At 36.4% G+C, this 16756-nt stretch overlaps 1 protein-coding gene across 3 annotated transcripts in view; it reads right to left on the bottom strand.

Moving 5' to 3' along the window:
* The window catches only part of LOC120532559 (mitofusin-1-like), a 55736-nt gene extending 40967 nt beyond the window's left edge, over positions 1 to 14769 (bottom strand). Inside the window, exons 1-4 of one of the 3 annotated variants that reach the window (XM_039758662.1) lie at positions 14592 to 14769; positions 4197 to 4314; positions 3740 to 3911; positions 3451 to 3613 (exon numbers count right to left, since the gene is read on the bottom strand). In XM_039758662.1, coding sequence (XP_039614596.1) covers positions 3451 to 3613; positions 3740 to 3911; positions 4197 to 4311 — 450 coding nt within the window. In that variant the 5' untranslated portion in view covers positions 4312 to 4314; positions 14592 to 14769. Of the gene's footprint in view, positions 1 to 3450; positions 3614 to 3739; positions 3912 to 4196; positions 4318 to 14591 lie in introns of all 3 variants that reach the window. The other 2 variants (XM_039758653.1, XM_039758672.1) reach the window with 2 other exon arrangements.
* Positions 14770 to 16756: the final 1987 nt, after the last annotated feature.

Raw genomic sequence — 16756 nt, forward strand, 5'->3', positions numbered from 1 at the left:
CCTGTATGCTATCCAAGTCCTTCTGTAATGATATAACGGATTCCAAATTATCTGCTAATCCACCTATCTTGGTATCATCTGCAAACTTAACCAGCTTGTTACTTATATTCCTATCTAAATCATTTATATATATTAAAAATAGCAGCAGCCCTAGCACTGACCCCTGTGGAACACCACTCTTAACATCGGCCAGTTCTGATGAGGTTCCTTGCACCATCACCCTCTGCTTCCTGTGTCTGAGCCAATTCTGTACCTATCTAAAAACATCACCCTGAATTCCCACTTCTTTTAACTTGATGCCCAACCTCTCATGTGGCACCTTATCAAATGCTTTCTGAAAGTCCAGATAAATAATATCATAAGCTCCACTTTGATCGTATCCTTTTGTTGCCTCCTCATAGAATTCCAACATGTTAGTAAAACACGACCTCCCCTTCTGAACCAATGCTGACTGTTCAGAATAACTCCTGTCCTTGTCATGTGTTGCTCAATCTTATCCTTAATAATTCCTTCCATTAATTTTCCTGTGATGCTTGTTAAGCTTACTGGCCTATAGTTGCTTGGATCTGCCCTGTCACCCTTTTTATATAATGGGATGATATTTGCCATTTTCCAGTCCTTTGGAATCTCTCCAGTGCACAGTGACTTCCTAAAAATATGTGTCAAGGGTTTATATATGTACTCACTAGCCTCCTTAAGAACACGAGGATAAATATTATCTGGGCCTGGTGATTTGTTTGATTTTATCTTATTTAATCTGAGCAGCACTTCTCCCTCTACAATTTCCAAATCCCTCAGTACCTCCTTAGTAGTTGTGTTTACCTCTGGCAGGTTATCCACTTGCTCACTTGTAAACACCTCAGAAAAATGTAAGTTTAGGGCATCTGCTATTTCATTGTCTGTATCTTTTAATTCCCTTTACTATTCCTGATGAACTTGACCTCCTCCTTAACTGTTCTTTTACTACTAAAATACTGAAATAATCTCTTGGGGTCTTCTTTCGCCTTATCTGCTATATTCCTCTCCAACTGTCTTTTAGCCTCTCTGATATCCTTCTTAATGGTTGCCCTCATTTTCTCATCTCACGCTCACGGTTCTCTTTGCAGTCATTAGTCTTATATGCCTTATACAGCAGTTTTTTCCTTTGCAACTTCTTTTTTAAATCTTTATTAATCCATCGTGGAGATTTTTTTAGTTTCCTATTACTTCCAAATGTAGGTATGTATCTGTCCTGCATTACATGTAAAACATTTTTAAACCTGTTCCACTAAATTCATTCTATAGTACTCATAACTTGACATCTAGGACTCCATGCTGCTTCAACTGTTACTGACCATCATTTGCTTTTATGCACGACACATCTACTTCTTCTAGAAAATAGTCCAGATCATTACAAATATCAGCTTAAGTTAGCAGTTTACTCAATTTGACCAACATCAATCATTTATCTCATAGTTTGCTGTCCCTGTGTGATTTGTTTAACTTGATATCTTTAAAATCTTTGAACTTACTTTCTCTTTCATTTCTTCCAATCATAATCTGCCAAACATTATTCAAAAATGAATCACTTTTATTTCTCTATGTTACTTTTATTTTCTATCATTAATGACGCAACAATATATCACTAGATACTTTGTTGTGTGAGACACTATGTTGCGTTTGACAGATAAAATAATTTGGCTTTTTCAGTGGCTGTCAGACATCCTATTTAAGATGTGAACTTGGAGGATGACAGTAATGAAGAAGTAAGACAAAATTGTATGAAAGTTATTTCCAGTTACCATAAGGTTAAACACAAAGCTTTATAATGATGAGCCATACTTCATTTAGCTTTGTATTCTTTTTGCAGCTGTCTTAGACAATCAATTTTTGTGATATGTATTAAATTCCAAAACAACACTAAGGTATTCACACACACCTGACTTAACCTGAGGTGAACTAGCAATTATTTCATATTTTCCAGTACTTAATTTTGCCATCGCAACATTAACTTTGCAGTTAAGATGGGAATGCCTTGCCAAACACATACATTCAATTTCCTTTAAAAGCCATACAGTTTCTAGCATCAACTAAAACTTGTCTGCTGCAGCTTCAATTGAAAAAGAAAATCAATGTATTATAGGAAACAGTATGGTTTTATAGTATTATTACATTATTTTTTCCCAATCCTTACCCACATTTTAAAAAGTTTGGACCATGCATGTGGCAAGTTACAAAATCTGAAATATAGACAACGACTTAATGTATGCCTATTTATAGACTTTCCCTTTGGTTAAATAGTAATACAGGGTGCTTTAATTTAGGGGTGGAAGGTGGTGCCAATAAATGCATTGGAGAAAGAAATGGCAGGGCAGCTGCGTGTATGTGCAAGGTAGTGAGAGAATGAGCAATGGAGTACTACACAACTCATTCAGAGGAAGCATTATGATGCAAGGTACTGAAATGTGAGACTGAAGCTGTTTCAGTATGAATAAAGGGCCTTTTAGAGAACACAGATTACTTGCTAGAGAGTAATCAAAGTTTGAGCATCCATAGCCATACACATGCACGTGAGCATGGGTAACAGGTTTGAAGGTGTCGTTCCGGGTTACAGCATAGAGCAACCTATGTGAAGGCATGCTAGGTATCTGGAGGGGGCTGGGGAGATGGATGTCACAGAGATTGCCTTCATTTTGCAGCAATGAAAAGTAGGGATAATGTGGTGAGCAGGGACATTATTTTGAACCGATTATTTTTTTTTCTTTTTAAGAAGTTCTTTGTTTCCTTGAACAACCTAAAGAAGGGAAAGAGACTGGGATTAATATAGTATGTGTGTTTTTTTATTATGAAGAATTTAGTTCCCTAGATGCGGCTTGGGAAAAGAACCGAGATTGTTGTGTTTATGTCTGAATTCTTCGTTTCTTTGTTTCATTACTTTTATTCACACATTTAAACACTAAATTGATAAACATGCTGTGGTTTTTTTTTTTTACTTTTTTTTAACTTTTGATAATTTGCTATAATCTGTTTTTAATAAAGAACTGTCCATTTTTGTACCATATTGTGTGTGTGTCTCCATCACTCAGCCTGGTTTATCTTTGGTATGACTAGTAGATTCCTCTATGGTTTGACTGATGTAAGGTATGTGGTGGGTACCGGGTATCGCAATGTACAAAAGAGCAAGTCCTAAAAATCATGTAATGCCCTGTAAGCAAATTTTATTTACTTAATGATCATTAAAACAAAAAGTCAATAATAATAATAATAATAATAATAATAAGTTAAAGGCATATTAAGCAGTATATCCAGGAAGCTTAACTGGGATAATAAAGTTGCCATCAACGTTAAACCAAATACTTTTAATACTAAAAAAATAAAAAAAAAACAAACATATATAAACAGTATGTATATTTACACTGTATAAAACTAATTCTTAAAAGTAATACTTAAGGATACCAAAAAATTACAAACTTTCACACTCTTCCTTTCATCTGATCCTTCCGTCATAAGAAATGCTTTATCCCCATCTGTGCCTTCCACACTCAGAAAGCAGTTTGTAGTATGTCCAATCCCACTGGGAAGAACTCTATCTTGCAGCATTGCATTAATAACCGTGCTTTTACCATTGCTAGTTCTAAAGCAAAGAGAGAAAAAGACATTTTGACCACAAAAGCAGTTAATGTCACAAACTGACTAATTAATGAAAAAAAAAAAAACAGATTATTCACTTCTTAGAAATACCTGTCAGTAACTTCAATACCTGCCAAAAAATGCCACTTTCATGTGCCGGCGTGCTAGCACCCCACTGATGCCCAAAATCTTCTGTTTGTACTCATTTATATCTGCACTTTGACTTTTGTTCTCTCCTTGGCTTTTAAGTACTTCTTGAATTTTTTCAGATATCTGTTGTAGTTCTTCATTTTCTTGTATTTCTGAAAACAAAAATGTACAAATATGTTGTTTATATTTCTAAATGTTTCTTTTCAAAATCACAATCAGAGGAAGTGAGCCACTCTACAACTTAAACTGCACACATATACATTACACGAACGTCAATACATTTTCAAAAAGTAGTTTGAAACTCCCCATTTATGAAAAGTAAAGCTTCTATTAAAACACATCCATTTACGTGTATTTTAAAATTATTGTTCTCTCTTTTCACTTGTACAATCCAATAATTGACCACACACACGTATTAGACATTACAAAAGAATTACCTGCTACAAAGATTGCTCCATCAGTGATATACTGTAAAAGTTGTTCAAAAATTGCAGAGATTTTCTTTTTAGCCACGACAAAATGCTTCAAGGGCGAAGCTTCAGTTTCTGCCATGTCCTACTGTGAAGAAATTAATACAATAATAGTTTTTTTGAAAAATAAAGATACAGTACTGGTGGAACTCATTTGAAGATTACTAACTTTCTGTACGTGAAAGTACATGGTTGTTAATAACATAAAAAAGAAACCATTGTATGTAAATGTTTGCGGCTTCACTTGCTGTTATTACTGGTAGAATGATAAGCCAAATTAAACTATTGTCTTTTATATACTGAAATAACAGTGGAAAATGGTTCTGACTATAAATATTAAATACACAAGCTATATCCCTATTACTCCTTACTGCATGACATCCACTCAAAAGCAAACTGAAATTCAAGACGAAAGCTGTAAGGACGTTTGGCCATACAGTTTAAAGAGCGATTTATTATCATTCATATTTAGCTCTCAGTAATAAAGAAAACTAAGACTAAGTCACAGAATAATATAATTTTCTGTAACAGTACAAATAATTCAAGAAGAAATGACAAACAGATCTGATATTTGTACATTAAATTTTTCTCTTAATTGTTTTATATTGTTAAACAATTATAACAACAAATAAATGTGTCACTGACTTAAAGCAGAAACTGCAAGCTGTAAGTAATTAATTTATTTCTTTAAACATTTTCCAAGAAAGAATTACACACTTGCTTGTTGAGCATTATTGTCTAGGTCAAAATGCATTTTTGCATAATATTTTAACACTGTAAGCTCATAATTTATATTTATTCTCCATCAATAACTTTATAAATGTAATAGTATGAAGTTCAGTACTAATGTAGATTAATATATAAAACAGTAGCTTTACCTGGGGCAAATGAATGTTATTAAATTAACTGTTTGATTAATTTATGTTAAGAATTAAAACCAAATAACCTGATTAATTACACATTTATTTAAATGTTCATTTCAAAGTCCGATTGCCTTGACACATTAAAACACCTGATAACACTTATTTTGAGATACGTGTCTATTTAAGGGATCTACATACCGGCAGTATTTAAGGTACACATCAGATTGTTTTCCATCTAGAAGTAGAACAGATACCTTCCACAAAGATGCTAAATGTGAACCAGTTTTGGGTCATTTCACAGGATAAGATACTGATGTTTACTCCAAACTCAGCATTTTTATGCTAAAATGCAAAAGCAGCACATCTACATTGCATTACCATATACAACTTAAGTATTTTGTTTACGAGGTCAGACTGTGGCAACCTATTATATCAGCAGATCTAACAAAGAAATACTGCAAACATGAGCAATGTGATGGAACATGACATGTTACCAATCAACATGGGTAATTTATCCTTGAATTACTGTCTGTTTTATTAAGTAGACTGTCTTATTTTTAACAAGTATATTATTGATATCAAATGTGTTCTTTCTCCTCTTTATGAGCATAATATAGTTCTAAAAACCCTTTTAAGGCAGATGCTCGTAATTCAAAAACAATCATTAATTTTAAGAGAGTAAAAACTGAGACAAATTTTCCTAAAATAGCACCAGACTTAATTAAACTGAACATACTCAATTCAATAGTTAATAGCAGTTATCAAAACATATTCTAAAGAGCCATTTTTCCTTCATTATTGACTCAGTAATATTGCTTTTTACCTACTCCTCCCAGTAAGATTGTATATACCTACTTTGTGATGCAGGTTTGACTGGGTGAGTGGCAATAACAAAGCCATTCATTAAAGGACAACATAGGGCCTTGAAATAAAAGCTGTGGACTGCTGCAGACTGGAAGAAGGCAGTGCTGCTGGTTTGACAGTTTTAGTGGCAGTAAGAAAGCCATTCCTTTAAGGAAAAAATAGGGCCTTGAAATACCTGCTGTGGATTACCGCAAACTGAAAGAAAGCAGCACAAAGTCTCCACTTCACTGTGGAAACTGAGACTTGCTTTTTTGACCACCATTAAGCTGTGCTTGAAGCTTTTGTGCTGCGAGGTGCCTATGACACAAGCAGGTACCCCCCATAAACTTGTCTTGTGAATGGGTTGTAATTTTGGGCCTACTAGATCTCTTCCTATCAGAGTTCCTTTCACTTTTCAATTGCCTTTGGATTGTGTATTATACTGTACTCACTGACTCTTTGCAATTTCTCTAAATGAAAGGCCTACACATCTAATGCTCGGTCTCGTTTCATTTGTTAACTGCAGTTTTCTTGCCATTGTCAGTGGAATTTACAACTTTCTACAGTGTTTTTAAATAACCAACAGAAGTTGGAACACCTGTGCAAATCGTTTGCTTCAACTTGCAAAGCTTAATTTACTTTAATTGCTGCAGAACATCTATAGATTGTAACGTACTGTGTTAGTTGTTCCCTGAAGAATGCCCATTTGTAATATTTTGAAATTTCTTTTTTTTTTTCAGTTTTTGCTAACCTAAAGTTTACGGCTTACCATTTAAGGTCATTCATTGCATTTCAACTGATTAAATTTGAAGAAAAAAAAACCGGAAAAACTGAGGTGTTCTAAAAATATATTCTACCAGTCAAAAGTTTTATTTTCAATGAGAAAAAGTGCAAAACGAAAAAACTTTTTGTGCAGACATTTCTTTGATTTGTTTTTACATTGGTCTGTCAGCCACATGTTTGATTTGGCATAGGTGGTGGCAGTGGATACTGTAGCCAGACAGCATCAATTAGTGGTATGCATGATGAATTTTGAGGTGATAAAGAGGAAGAGAGTGAGAATTGAAACACACATTAGGTGGTGAAATTCAGACAGGTGCTAGGTGGTGGTTGAAGACATGGTAGATGATTGGAACACCACAGGTGAAGTGGTAAGGGAGAGAGCTAAGAAGGTGCCTGCTGTGACATCTGGATAGAGGAAGGAAGATGAAGAGACTTAGTGGTGGAATGAAGAAGTACAGCTAAGCATAAACAGGATGTGGTTAGCAAAAAAGAATTGGGATAACAGGAGAGATGATGAAAGCAGACAGGTGAACAAAGCAATGCAACGAAAGGTGAAGAGAGAGGTGGTGAAGGCTAAGGAAAAGGCTCATGCTGAGCTATATCAGAAACTGGACAGAAAGAAGGGAGAAAAGGACAGACATAGGAACCAAGTGAGCAAGGACATACTGCTTGTCAGTGTGATAAAGGATGGCAATGAAAATTTGCTAACAAGCTGGGAAGAGTGTGTTGAAAATGTAAAAGGTACAGTGGTACCTCGGTATACATCCTTAATCCGTTCCAGGTTCTTTGACTTGTACCAAACAGGACATATACCAAACACATTTTTCCCATAAGAAATTAAAGGAAAATGATTAATCCGTTCCCATGAAAAAAAATCCTATTGTTATTGGCATATATACATTGATGGGGTTGTATAAAATAATTTAAAACACTGCTTAATACTAAAATACATAAATACAAATGCAATTAGATGAAATAAATGAAAATTTAACCTCACTTTACTTTTTAATAATGTCTTTGTTTTTCATAATCATAGATACCGTTGTTCTCGGCATACGGTATGTAGCAGCCAAGTCCCAGATACGCATGCCACCTTCATACTTTTCAACAATCAATTCAAATTTGTGCAAAAAAACACAAAATCATGTGAAAATTCACATAGAGTTATAGCGCAGGTTGTTCCCTGAATGCTAGCAACTGCCGTACTGACGCTCGTTGGCAGTTATGGCTTTGTCTTGAGAAAGGTAAACAAGGGTGGCACGCTGGTTGTTCATTGAATGCTAGCAACTGGCGTACTGACGCTCGTGGGCAGTCGTGGCTTTGTCTTGGGATAGGTAAACAAGGGTAGCGCACAGTGTTCTAGCACGCGAGTCGTATTCCCAACAAAGGTCATATACCAAGCAAAATTTTTCGCATCCAAACAGAACATATACCAAATTGGAATTATTCCAAAGCGGACGTATGCCGAGGTACCACTGTACTTTCAAGGATTTATTAATACAAAGAATGAGAGAGACTGTAGGTTGGATAAAGTGGAGATAGTAAATTATGAAGTACCGGGATCAGCAAGGCTGGAGTGAAGGAAGCTATGAAAAAGATGAAATGTGGAAAAGGAGTTGGCCCAGGTAATACCAGCGGCATGGAGATGTTTAGGTGACATGCCAAAAGAGCTTCTATCTAAATTGTTTAACAAAAGCTTGAAAAGTGAGAAGATACCCGAGGAATGGAAAATAAGTATATTAGTACCAGTTTTCAAGAATAAGGGAGATGTTCAGAACTGCACTAACTACAAGGGATTGTATAAAGGTATAAAGTTTATCAGACATACCATGAAGATATAGGATTGAATGTTGGATGCTAGGCTGAGAGAAGAGGTAGCAATTCAAAAGCAGCAATATGGTTTCATGCCAAGAAAGAGGGCTACAGATGCAACATTTGCTTTAAGAATGTTGATGGAGAAGTACAGAGAAGGTCAGAAGAAACTGCATTGCGTGTTTTTGGACTTAGAAAAAGCATTTGACAGGGTGCCAGGAGAGGAGTGATGGTAATGTATGAGGAGTTCGGGAGTGGCAAAAAAGAATGTGAGGGTGCTACATGATATGTATGAGGGTAGTGCGACTGCTGTAAGGTGTGCGGTTTAAATGGCAGTCTGGTTCAGGGCAAAAATGGGATTATATCAAGGATTGGCTCTGAGCCCTTTCCCGTTTGCAGTTATGATGGACAGGTTGACAGATGAGGTCAGACAGGAGTCTTCATGGACTATAATGTTTGTGGATGACATTGTAATCTGTACTGAGAGTAAACAGCAGGTTGAGGTAATCCTAAGAGATGGAGATATGCACTGGAGAAAAAGGGAATCAGAGTCAGTAGGAGTAAGATGGAGTACATGTGCCCGAATGAGAGGGAAAGTGGTGGAAAAGTGTGACTGCAAGGAGCAGAGGTGGTAAAGGTAGAAGAATTTAAATAATTGGGTTCAACAATACAAAGCAATAGAGAGTGCAGCACAGAGGCAAAGAAGAGAAGGCAGGCAGGGTGGACTGGGTGGGGAAGGGGAAGGTCTATAAAACGGTTGTGAGACCAGCTATGTTATATGGTTTGGAGACGGTGGCACTGACCAGAAAGCAGGAGACGAAGGAGAAGTGGCAGAGTTGAAGATGCTACGATTTTTGTTCAGAGTAACAGGAGTAGACAAGATTAGATATGAATACATTAGAGGGACAACATAAGTATGACAGTTTGGTGACCAAGGGAGAGAGGCAAGATTAAGATGGTTTGGGGTACAATGGCAAAAGAATGTAAAGGATGGAACCACCAGGCAGGAAGAACGCCAAAGGTAAGATTTATGGATGTGGTGAAGGAGGACATGAGGGAAGTCAGTGTGGCAGAAAATGGTGTAAAAGACAGGGATAGATGGAAACAGATAATCTGCTGTGGCATCCTGTAAATGGGACCAGACAAAAAAAGAAGGATTTTTACATTTACAACCCTCTTTCTTCTTCCCTGTGGACTCCAGAGGGCATTTCAAATCACTTACAGGAACTTTTCTTTAAACTCAGCAGTTTTCTTTACAACATTTTTCTGGCCCCCACTGCTGTTCCCCATATGACCTCTGTACCTTACTTTTCTTTAAAAAAAAAAAAAATTAGTAGGCAGTACACACCAGTCAGATTCTTCCCTTTACTATAACTACAGGCAGGGCTGTCCCTAACCATCTTGAGGACACAACTAGCACAATACAAATATGTACTCTGATAGATACATGTTTCAAAAACATAGTCCATCTTTATAGAACACCTGAAAAGAAGCTATAAAGCTTTTCCAGATATTCTAAAAAATCAATGGCATCTTTTGAAATACAGGATGCATCTATTACCACTAAACTTAGAGTGAGGGCAGTACACTGCACATGAAAGCTCTTGGATTTTTCTTCCAGCAGCAGTCTGGCTTGTACCCCTTTGTGCTTCCCCTTTGCCCTCTGTATTCATCAATAGAAATATTTAGTTACACAAGACTGTCCATAGCAAGAGAAGACAAAATTGCTCCTGTTGTGTCAGCTGCTGGAAGGAATCCCATAAAGTGCTGTTCCAAGGTGCTTCCTCCAGTGTGACAGTTCTTATAATGTATTGTTTGGTCCTTGTGGCTAACATTAGTTGTGCAATCGAAAACAATAAGAGTAATATTTGGACTGCTTCATATCACTCACTATATGCTCATTTTCTTTCTCACTTATGAATTATTGAGCTCAGTCTGAATTGTTCAACCAGGGTGGCTTGTGTATGTGCTGGAGCGACTATGAACATGTTTTACAAGCTGTTTAATAAATGCCACTCTCTAGAAGAGAACAATGATGATCAGACTTATTGAACAGTGAATGCAAAAAATCTTATGCTTGGGAAAATGCAAAAGACTTCACATATAATAGTGGAGGAATATATATATATATATATATATATATATATATATTTTTATAATTATCTTATTGAGAAACAAGTATTTTCCAGCCCTAGCTCTTTTTAGCTCCTCACACACAAGTCATCTCTCATGGAGATTTCCAAATAATTAATTACATAATTTTCAGATAAGTTCTTTTGTGCAAGGCGAGACACTGATTTTCTTGTGGAGTATTCCAAGGTATGGTAGATAAATTCCTAGTAAGGATTACCTAACAAAATAATTTCATAGTCAGCAACTGCACATAGATATTGTTTTAACTTGGACCCGCCATCCTAACGAAGTTTGTGTACTTTATGTTTTATCACAGCATATTCTCTCAGATAAGTAAGCACAAGCCACTAGCTGTTAACCAGACATTACTGCACATCTCCATAATGAACAGATAACTTACATACAAAATGTCACTCTGTAACCGTGAGCCAATCAAACACCTCCCAGCTAAATATAGCCACTTGAACGTCACATCTGTTGCACCTTATTGCCTAAACGCACTGAAGTGGCGCATGGGAAAGGAAAACTGGATAGAAAATGTATGCACTGCCTTACATTCAGGTACATTCTATGGCTGTACAGACACTGTACTCCTCATTGGACTAAGTTCAGCAGGTAGATGCTACAACCTTTTCAATCCATTTGAAAGTTGCAAAGGCTAGAGGCTAACCAGAGAGACCATGCAAAGGGCTGAAAACGGGACTTGGCAGGATTCTAGTCCATCACAGGGACCTCTTTCACTCAGACACACACATACATACACACACACACACACACACACACATACATTCCTTCTGTGCTTCAGCATGGGTGGCTGTAGTTATGACAAATGTGGCCATTAAGGATATCAGGTGAACGTAGCACTCTAATAGTAAGTTATAGGGATGACCACATTTTCAAAGTCCCAAACTGGGACACTGGCTTTATGCATGAGCATGCATGTTACACAAATCCTCGTAATGCCTGCTTTATTTCATCATTATTACAGAGGGATCACAGCACGGGGACAAAAACAAAACATTTTCACAAATTAACATATAGGATTCCACACATTACTTGAAGTCTAAATAAATAAATGCCAGTGATCTGTTTTTGTCTGCTTCTTGGACATTTTGATATAACTATGTGCTTCCAAGGTAGGTGAAGGATTGCATGTTTCCCCAGTGTCGCTCTACCAGTCCTGATGTCCACAGTAAGATCTGTCTAAAGGGTCAGCATATTAGAAGCGCCAATTTCCTGTCCCATTTACAAATAGGCAAGGTGTAAGGAACTCTTACGAACGCTCTCCAGGTGAAGAGCTATGCCGGCACAACATCGTCAGCATACTGGAACTCATATATTGTATCATTGTCGAGGAGTTTTGAGTGGTTTGATGATTTTCAATTGAAAATAAAGCTGAGAATACAAACCTCCAATCAGTACCGGAGCCATACTCCATCAGTGGTGCCCAACTCGATTCTGGAGAGAAGAGTTGCAGCAACAAGGTAAATTTTGAAATGTTGTACTGGAGCCAAGACACAACTTTGCTTAACACCAACAGTGATTTCCAAAGGAGCAGATGTTTCTCTGCCAACAAGGACTTTTGCCCTCATTCCATCATAGAAGAGACAGAGCACAGAGAGGAATTTTGGGAAACACCTGAATACATGGAGCATTTCCCAAAGCATTTCATGGTATTAATTTTGTTAGCTTTAACAATTTACAAATAAGGAAGCAACGTTTGCAGAGAAATGTTTAATAAAAAAATGAGAGAAAAAAACAAATGAGCATTTAAAACTAAGGCATACTGTAAGTACAAAGGCTTCAAAATCTCCTATAAATGTAAATATCATACTACTATACTTGTCTGATCATTGAAAAGGAGAAAAACACTAGCTAATTAAACAATATGATAAATAAAATAATTGTGGAACAAAAGCTGGAACAAAACCTACAACCACCCTAAGGACTAAACTAAAGAAACCTTGATCTAACTATATTCAATTCACAAATGTGTGTCCTCCTCATGAGGTTCCTGGTTTAATAACATATTTGGAAAGAAAGTGAAACAATTATTTACTATTAAAAAATACACTTTATGGTTTCAGTTATTATTCCACAGTAGAAAAATAACTACAAAAGTTACATTTTTGCTATTCCTCTTTTTCAAAATTAATGTTAAATGGCAAATACAACCCAAATATTACAGGACACTAAGACTTTTGCATTTAGACAGTAAACTGAAAACATACTAAAATGGAACACACTGCAGTTTGATGAATCTTAAAAGATTCTTTGATATTTCCAAAATGCCACTCAGTGTTGTCAGTCTTCTGATTTATCCAGTCTAACAAGATCTAAAACTGAAAGAATGAAAATCTATTTACAGGTATATCTTAATGAATGATCTCAGCCTGAATTATTTATTTATTGTTCTGCTTAAACAATCCCCGAGGCCAACACCTATCTTGGCAGCAACTGGTGCAATCCAACATGACACTAGTCACTCTCAACAACACCTGGCCAATTTAACCTAAGAGGTTCAGTTATGGATAGTCGCTTTGAACGCGGGGTTAGGGTCACGGAAAGATTTCATTCACATAATTCATTTCAACTACTGTATGAAAGTGGTTTCAGAAAGAAAAACGTAAACAGCATTACTCAATGCTAATTTGAACTTCACCTTTTTGCAAACATTCACTTCATAGGATTTTTTGCATTTTTATCCTGCTACAAAATTTCTGTGATAACTAAACCACAGAAGACATCATTGACCAATTAACATTGGCGTGGCATCAGGGCTGGATTAAGACCGTTAGACGTCCTAAACACTTAAATCATTTCGGTGCCCCCATATATAATTCAAAATCTAAACAATAATAAACCATAATATAAACATTTTTCAAAATGAAACAAAACTTGCAGTAAAATGGGAAAAAGTTTATTTTTGTATACTTCCACTTTATATTTGAAATGTTTTCTCTTACTTGTTCTAATTGCAAAGCCTTTGATCAGATTCTCAAAATTAATCTTACGTAACAAATCTGCTTCTGTATTCAATACAGATTTTATTTTATTACTGTACACACATATATATATTTAATGTTCCCCATTTAATGTGGCAGTTCCTTTTTCAGGAACCAGGTTCAGCTGCACTATTTGAAGTTTTGCACCATATGGTCGCTGGTAAATCCAGCAATGGGAAATTTTTTTGGTGCCCGCCCCCTTCCTTTGATGCCTTAAGTACGATCTTATTTTGCTTAATGGTTAACCCATCCCTGCGTAGCATTTTTAAATCCACTGGTGGAATGTGAAAATAAAGAAGCAAAAACAACCGAGGTTAAATGTGCCACTAACTGATGTCAATTTCAAGCGAAGGTTGCAATAGATTCTGAGAAACTGGTAACACGTGAAACGTAGGCACCGCAAGCCTTCTGTGCCGTGGCGGGCTCTGTTCTGTGCCGTGGTGATTAGGATTAAGCCCGGCTGTTCCTTGTGTCTCTCGATGTTTCGCGTGGCCAGCATGTTACATACCATCTTTCATTTATGATTAATGACGAAACAATCCCTTCAAATAAATTCAAATGGAAACCCAGAACACGAAAACCCAATTTATACCAAGGCACTCGTAATTAAATATATGTTGTCAATTAAATAAAGGAGTCTGGATAACATATAAATTCTGTAGAACTTGCTTCATATCCGTAACGTAAATCTAAAGAAATAAGCAATATAAATTGCATTCCAGTTTGATTAGCAAAGATATTAAAAACCTTTCTGTGCCAGTTGAAACTCGTCACGTTTACGCAAGTGACAGCTCCGTCAAAAAGGTATTCCTGTACTTGTTCGTTAATCAACCGTGTCGAATTACGGCTTCTCCCCAACACTTGCATGCCTCAAAACAACTGACACTTTTTTAATGCCTATATGAAAAGAGGATGGTACTTGCCGCCGTCGATGGTGCATTCGTCAAAACCTCATTACCAGTCAATGAAACATATCTACCCTTAAATACCGTAGGATATGCGGTTTAAATTCCACACTTTCTGTTTCCATAAAAGATTAGCGTGTCAAAAGACGACGATGAGGAGGAACCAAAGTCGTCGGTCACACGACAGCTTGTGCATACGGGCAGAAATCTGGCAGGAAACTAAAGCCATCGACAAGAGTTCCACTTCAAGTTGTTCCATTATCCCAGTGGTTTTACATTATTTATTAAGCCTTAATCATGAAAAAAACTATCAAAAGACATCACAGTGAACTTAGAAAATTTTATAACGGAACTGTTTTCTGCAATACGCTTCTTACAGAATGAAAAATATCAGCGAAGGTAGAATAGCTTAACGGTATTGCATGAGCTGTGTTACTAAAAATGACATAGGAACGCATAAACATGCGGACTACATGTATAACACCATAGACATATACAGATAGACGTCGCATTCACTGTGTTGCCCAGTCGGCACGATACGTCAGTGCGTCCGCCATATTGCGAGTGGCAAAAGTGCCATTTAAACTAATTAGAGGTTGACGTGGAAACCGGGTTTTCTGATGAAAAAATAATAACGTTTAAAACAGTATCGTCTACGTTCAGCAGAATTTGACGAATCGTTTAAATGCAATTATTTATATCCATTTATACACTAATAATGGCAATTACTAAATAATAATATTATTAAATAATTCCTCCCATATAAGTAACATTTCTCGGACTGACTTCTTCCATCTCCGAACCATTTCTAGACTTCGTCCTGTTCTTACGCAACACAGTAATGAAGTATTCGTTAATGCCCTAATCACCTCACGTATAGATTACTGTAATGCTATCTATCTGGCATCCCACAAAAACCTATCCATCGCTTACAACTTATTCGAAATTCTGCTGCCAGGATAATAACCTGCTGTTCTAAATCCACTGAACATATTACACCCATTGTCTCTCAAGTTCACTGGCTCCCTGTTAACTACAGAATACAATACTAAATACCGCTCTTAACATTTAAAGCTCTCCACAACCTCACTGATCTCCTACAGACTGACACTAGTCTCGCTCACTCAGATTCTCATCAGCAGCTGTATTTTCTGTACCACACATCAAACTCTGTTCTATGGGAGTTCGAGCGTCTCTCATAGCGCTCCTCAACTCGGGAATTCTCTTCTCTCTCATATACATCAGCTGAATTCAATAACACATTTTAAAACTACCCTCAAAACCTATCTTTTCAAACTGGCATACCAATTGTGAATTTTGCACTGTTACTGCCAGTTATCTTTGTTTGATTGCTAATTATTGCTTTTTGATTTATCATTCTCTTGTTTTAATTTTACTAATGTTGTTTAACTTTATTGTAAAGTGACCTTGAGTGCTAAGAAAGGAACCTATTCAATAAAATGTATTATTATTATTATTAGTATTATTAGTATTATTATTATTATTATTATTATTATTATTGAGAAGAAAACTTGACCAATGTCTGAAAGTCATAATAAGACTGCAACTGGCAGTCTGGTCTTTTTTTAAACAGTGAAATGATACACTTAATGACAAAAATAAACAATTTTATTGTATACGCGTACAAATTGGCTTAATAATTTCTGTAAACATTTCACTTATTCCTCTCTCAATCGCTCTCTCTCACACGCACACACACACAATGTGGTTAATTAAATATATACAGGATAGGATCTAAAATCCATGAAACAGAACTGTGGTACATAGCTTTTTCCGTGTGTTGCCACTCTGTAATTTGAGAGTATTCAGTCTGGCAATATGTTGCAGCCTTAGTTTGTGGAAGACAGACACAACTAAAGCCATGAGCATAAAATGATGGTTGTCAATTTCAAACTGTGTTTCCTCAATGTGCACCTTGAGAAAAAAACACATCATTTGAACCAATCTCAGTCCAAACAAACTGATTGATCAAAGATACACTGACAGCTTGCCCTAATGTTGACTGTCAGATAACACGCTCAGCTACTTTGACCACCTTTGGTTAGACCTCCTTTGTTTTTTAATGTGAGCAAGTGGTAGCTTTGATCATATGATGCTGGTACAGCACCTGTTACCAAACTAGCACGGCACACATCACAGGACAGCTTTCTCAAAATCCTGTC

The sequence above is a fragment of the Polypterus senegalus genome, chromosome 1 (genome assembly GCF_016835505.1).
Source record: "Polypterus senegalus isolate Bchr_013 chromosome 1, ASM1683550v1, whole genome shotgun sequence".
Lineage (NCBI taxonomy): Eukaryota > Metazoa > Chordata > Cladistia > Polypteriformes > Polypteridae > Polypterus > Polypterus senegalus.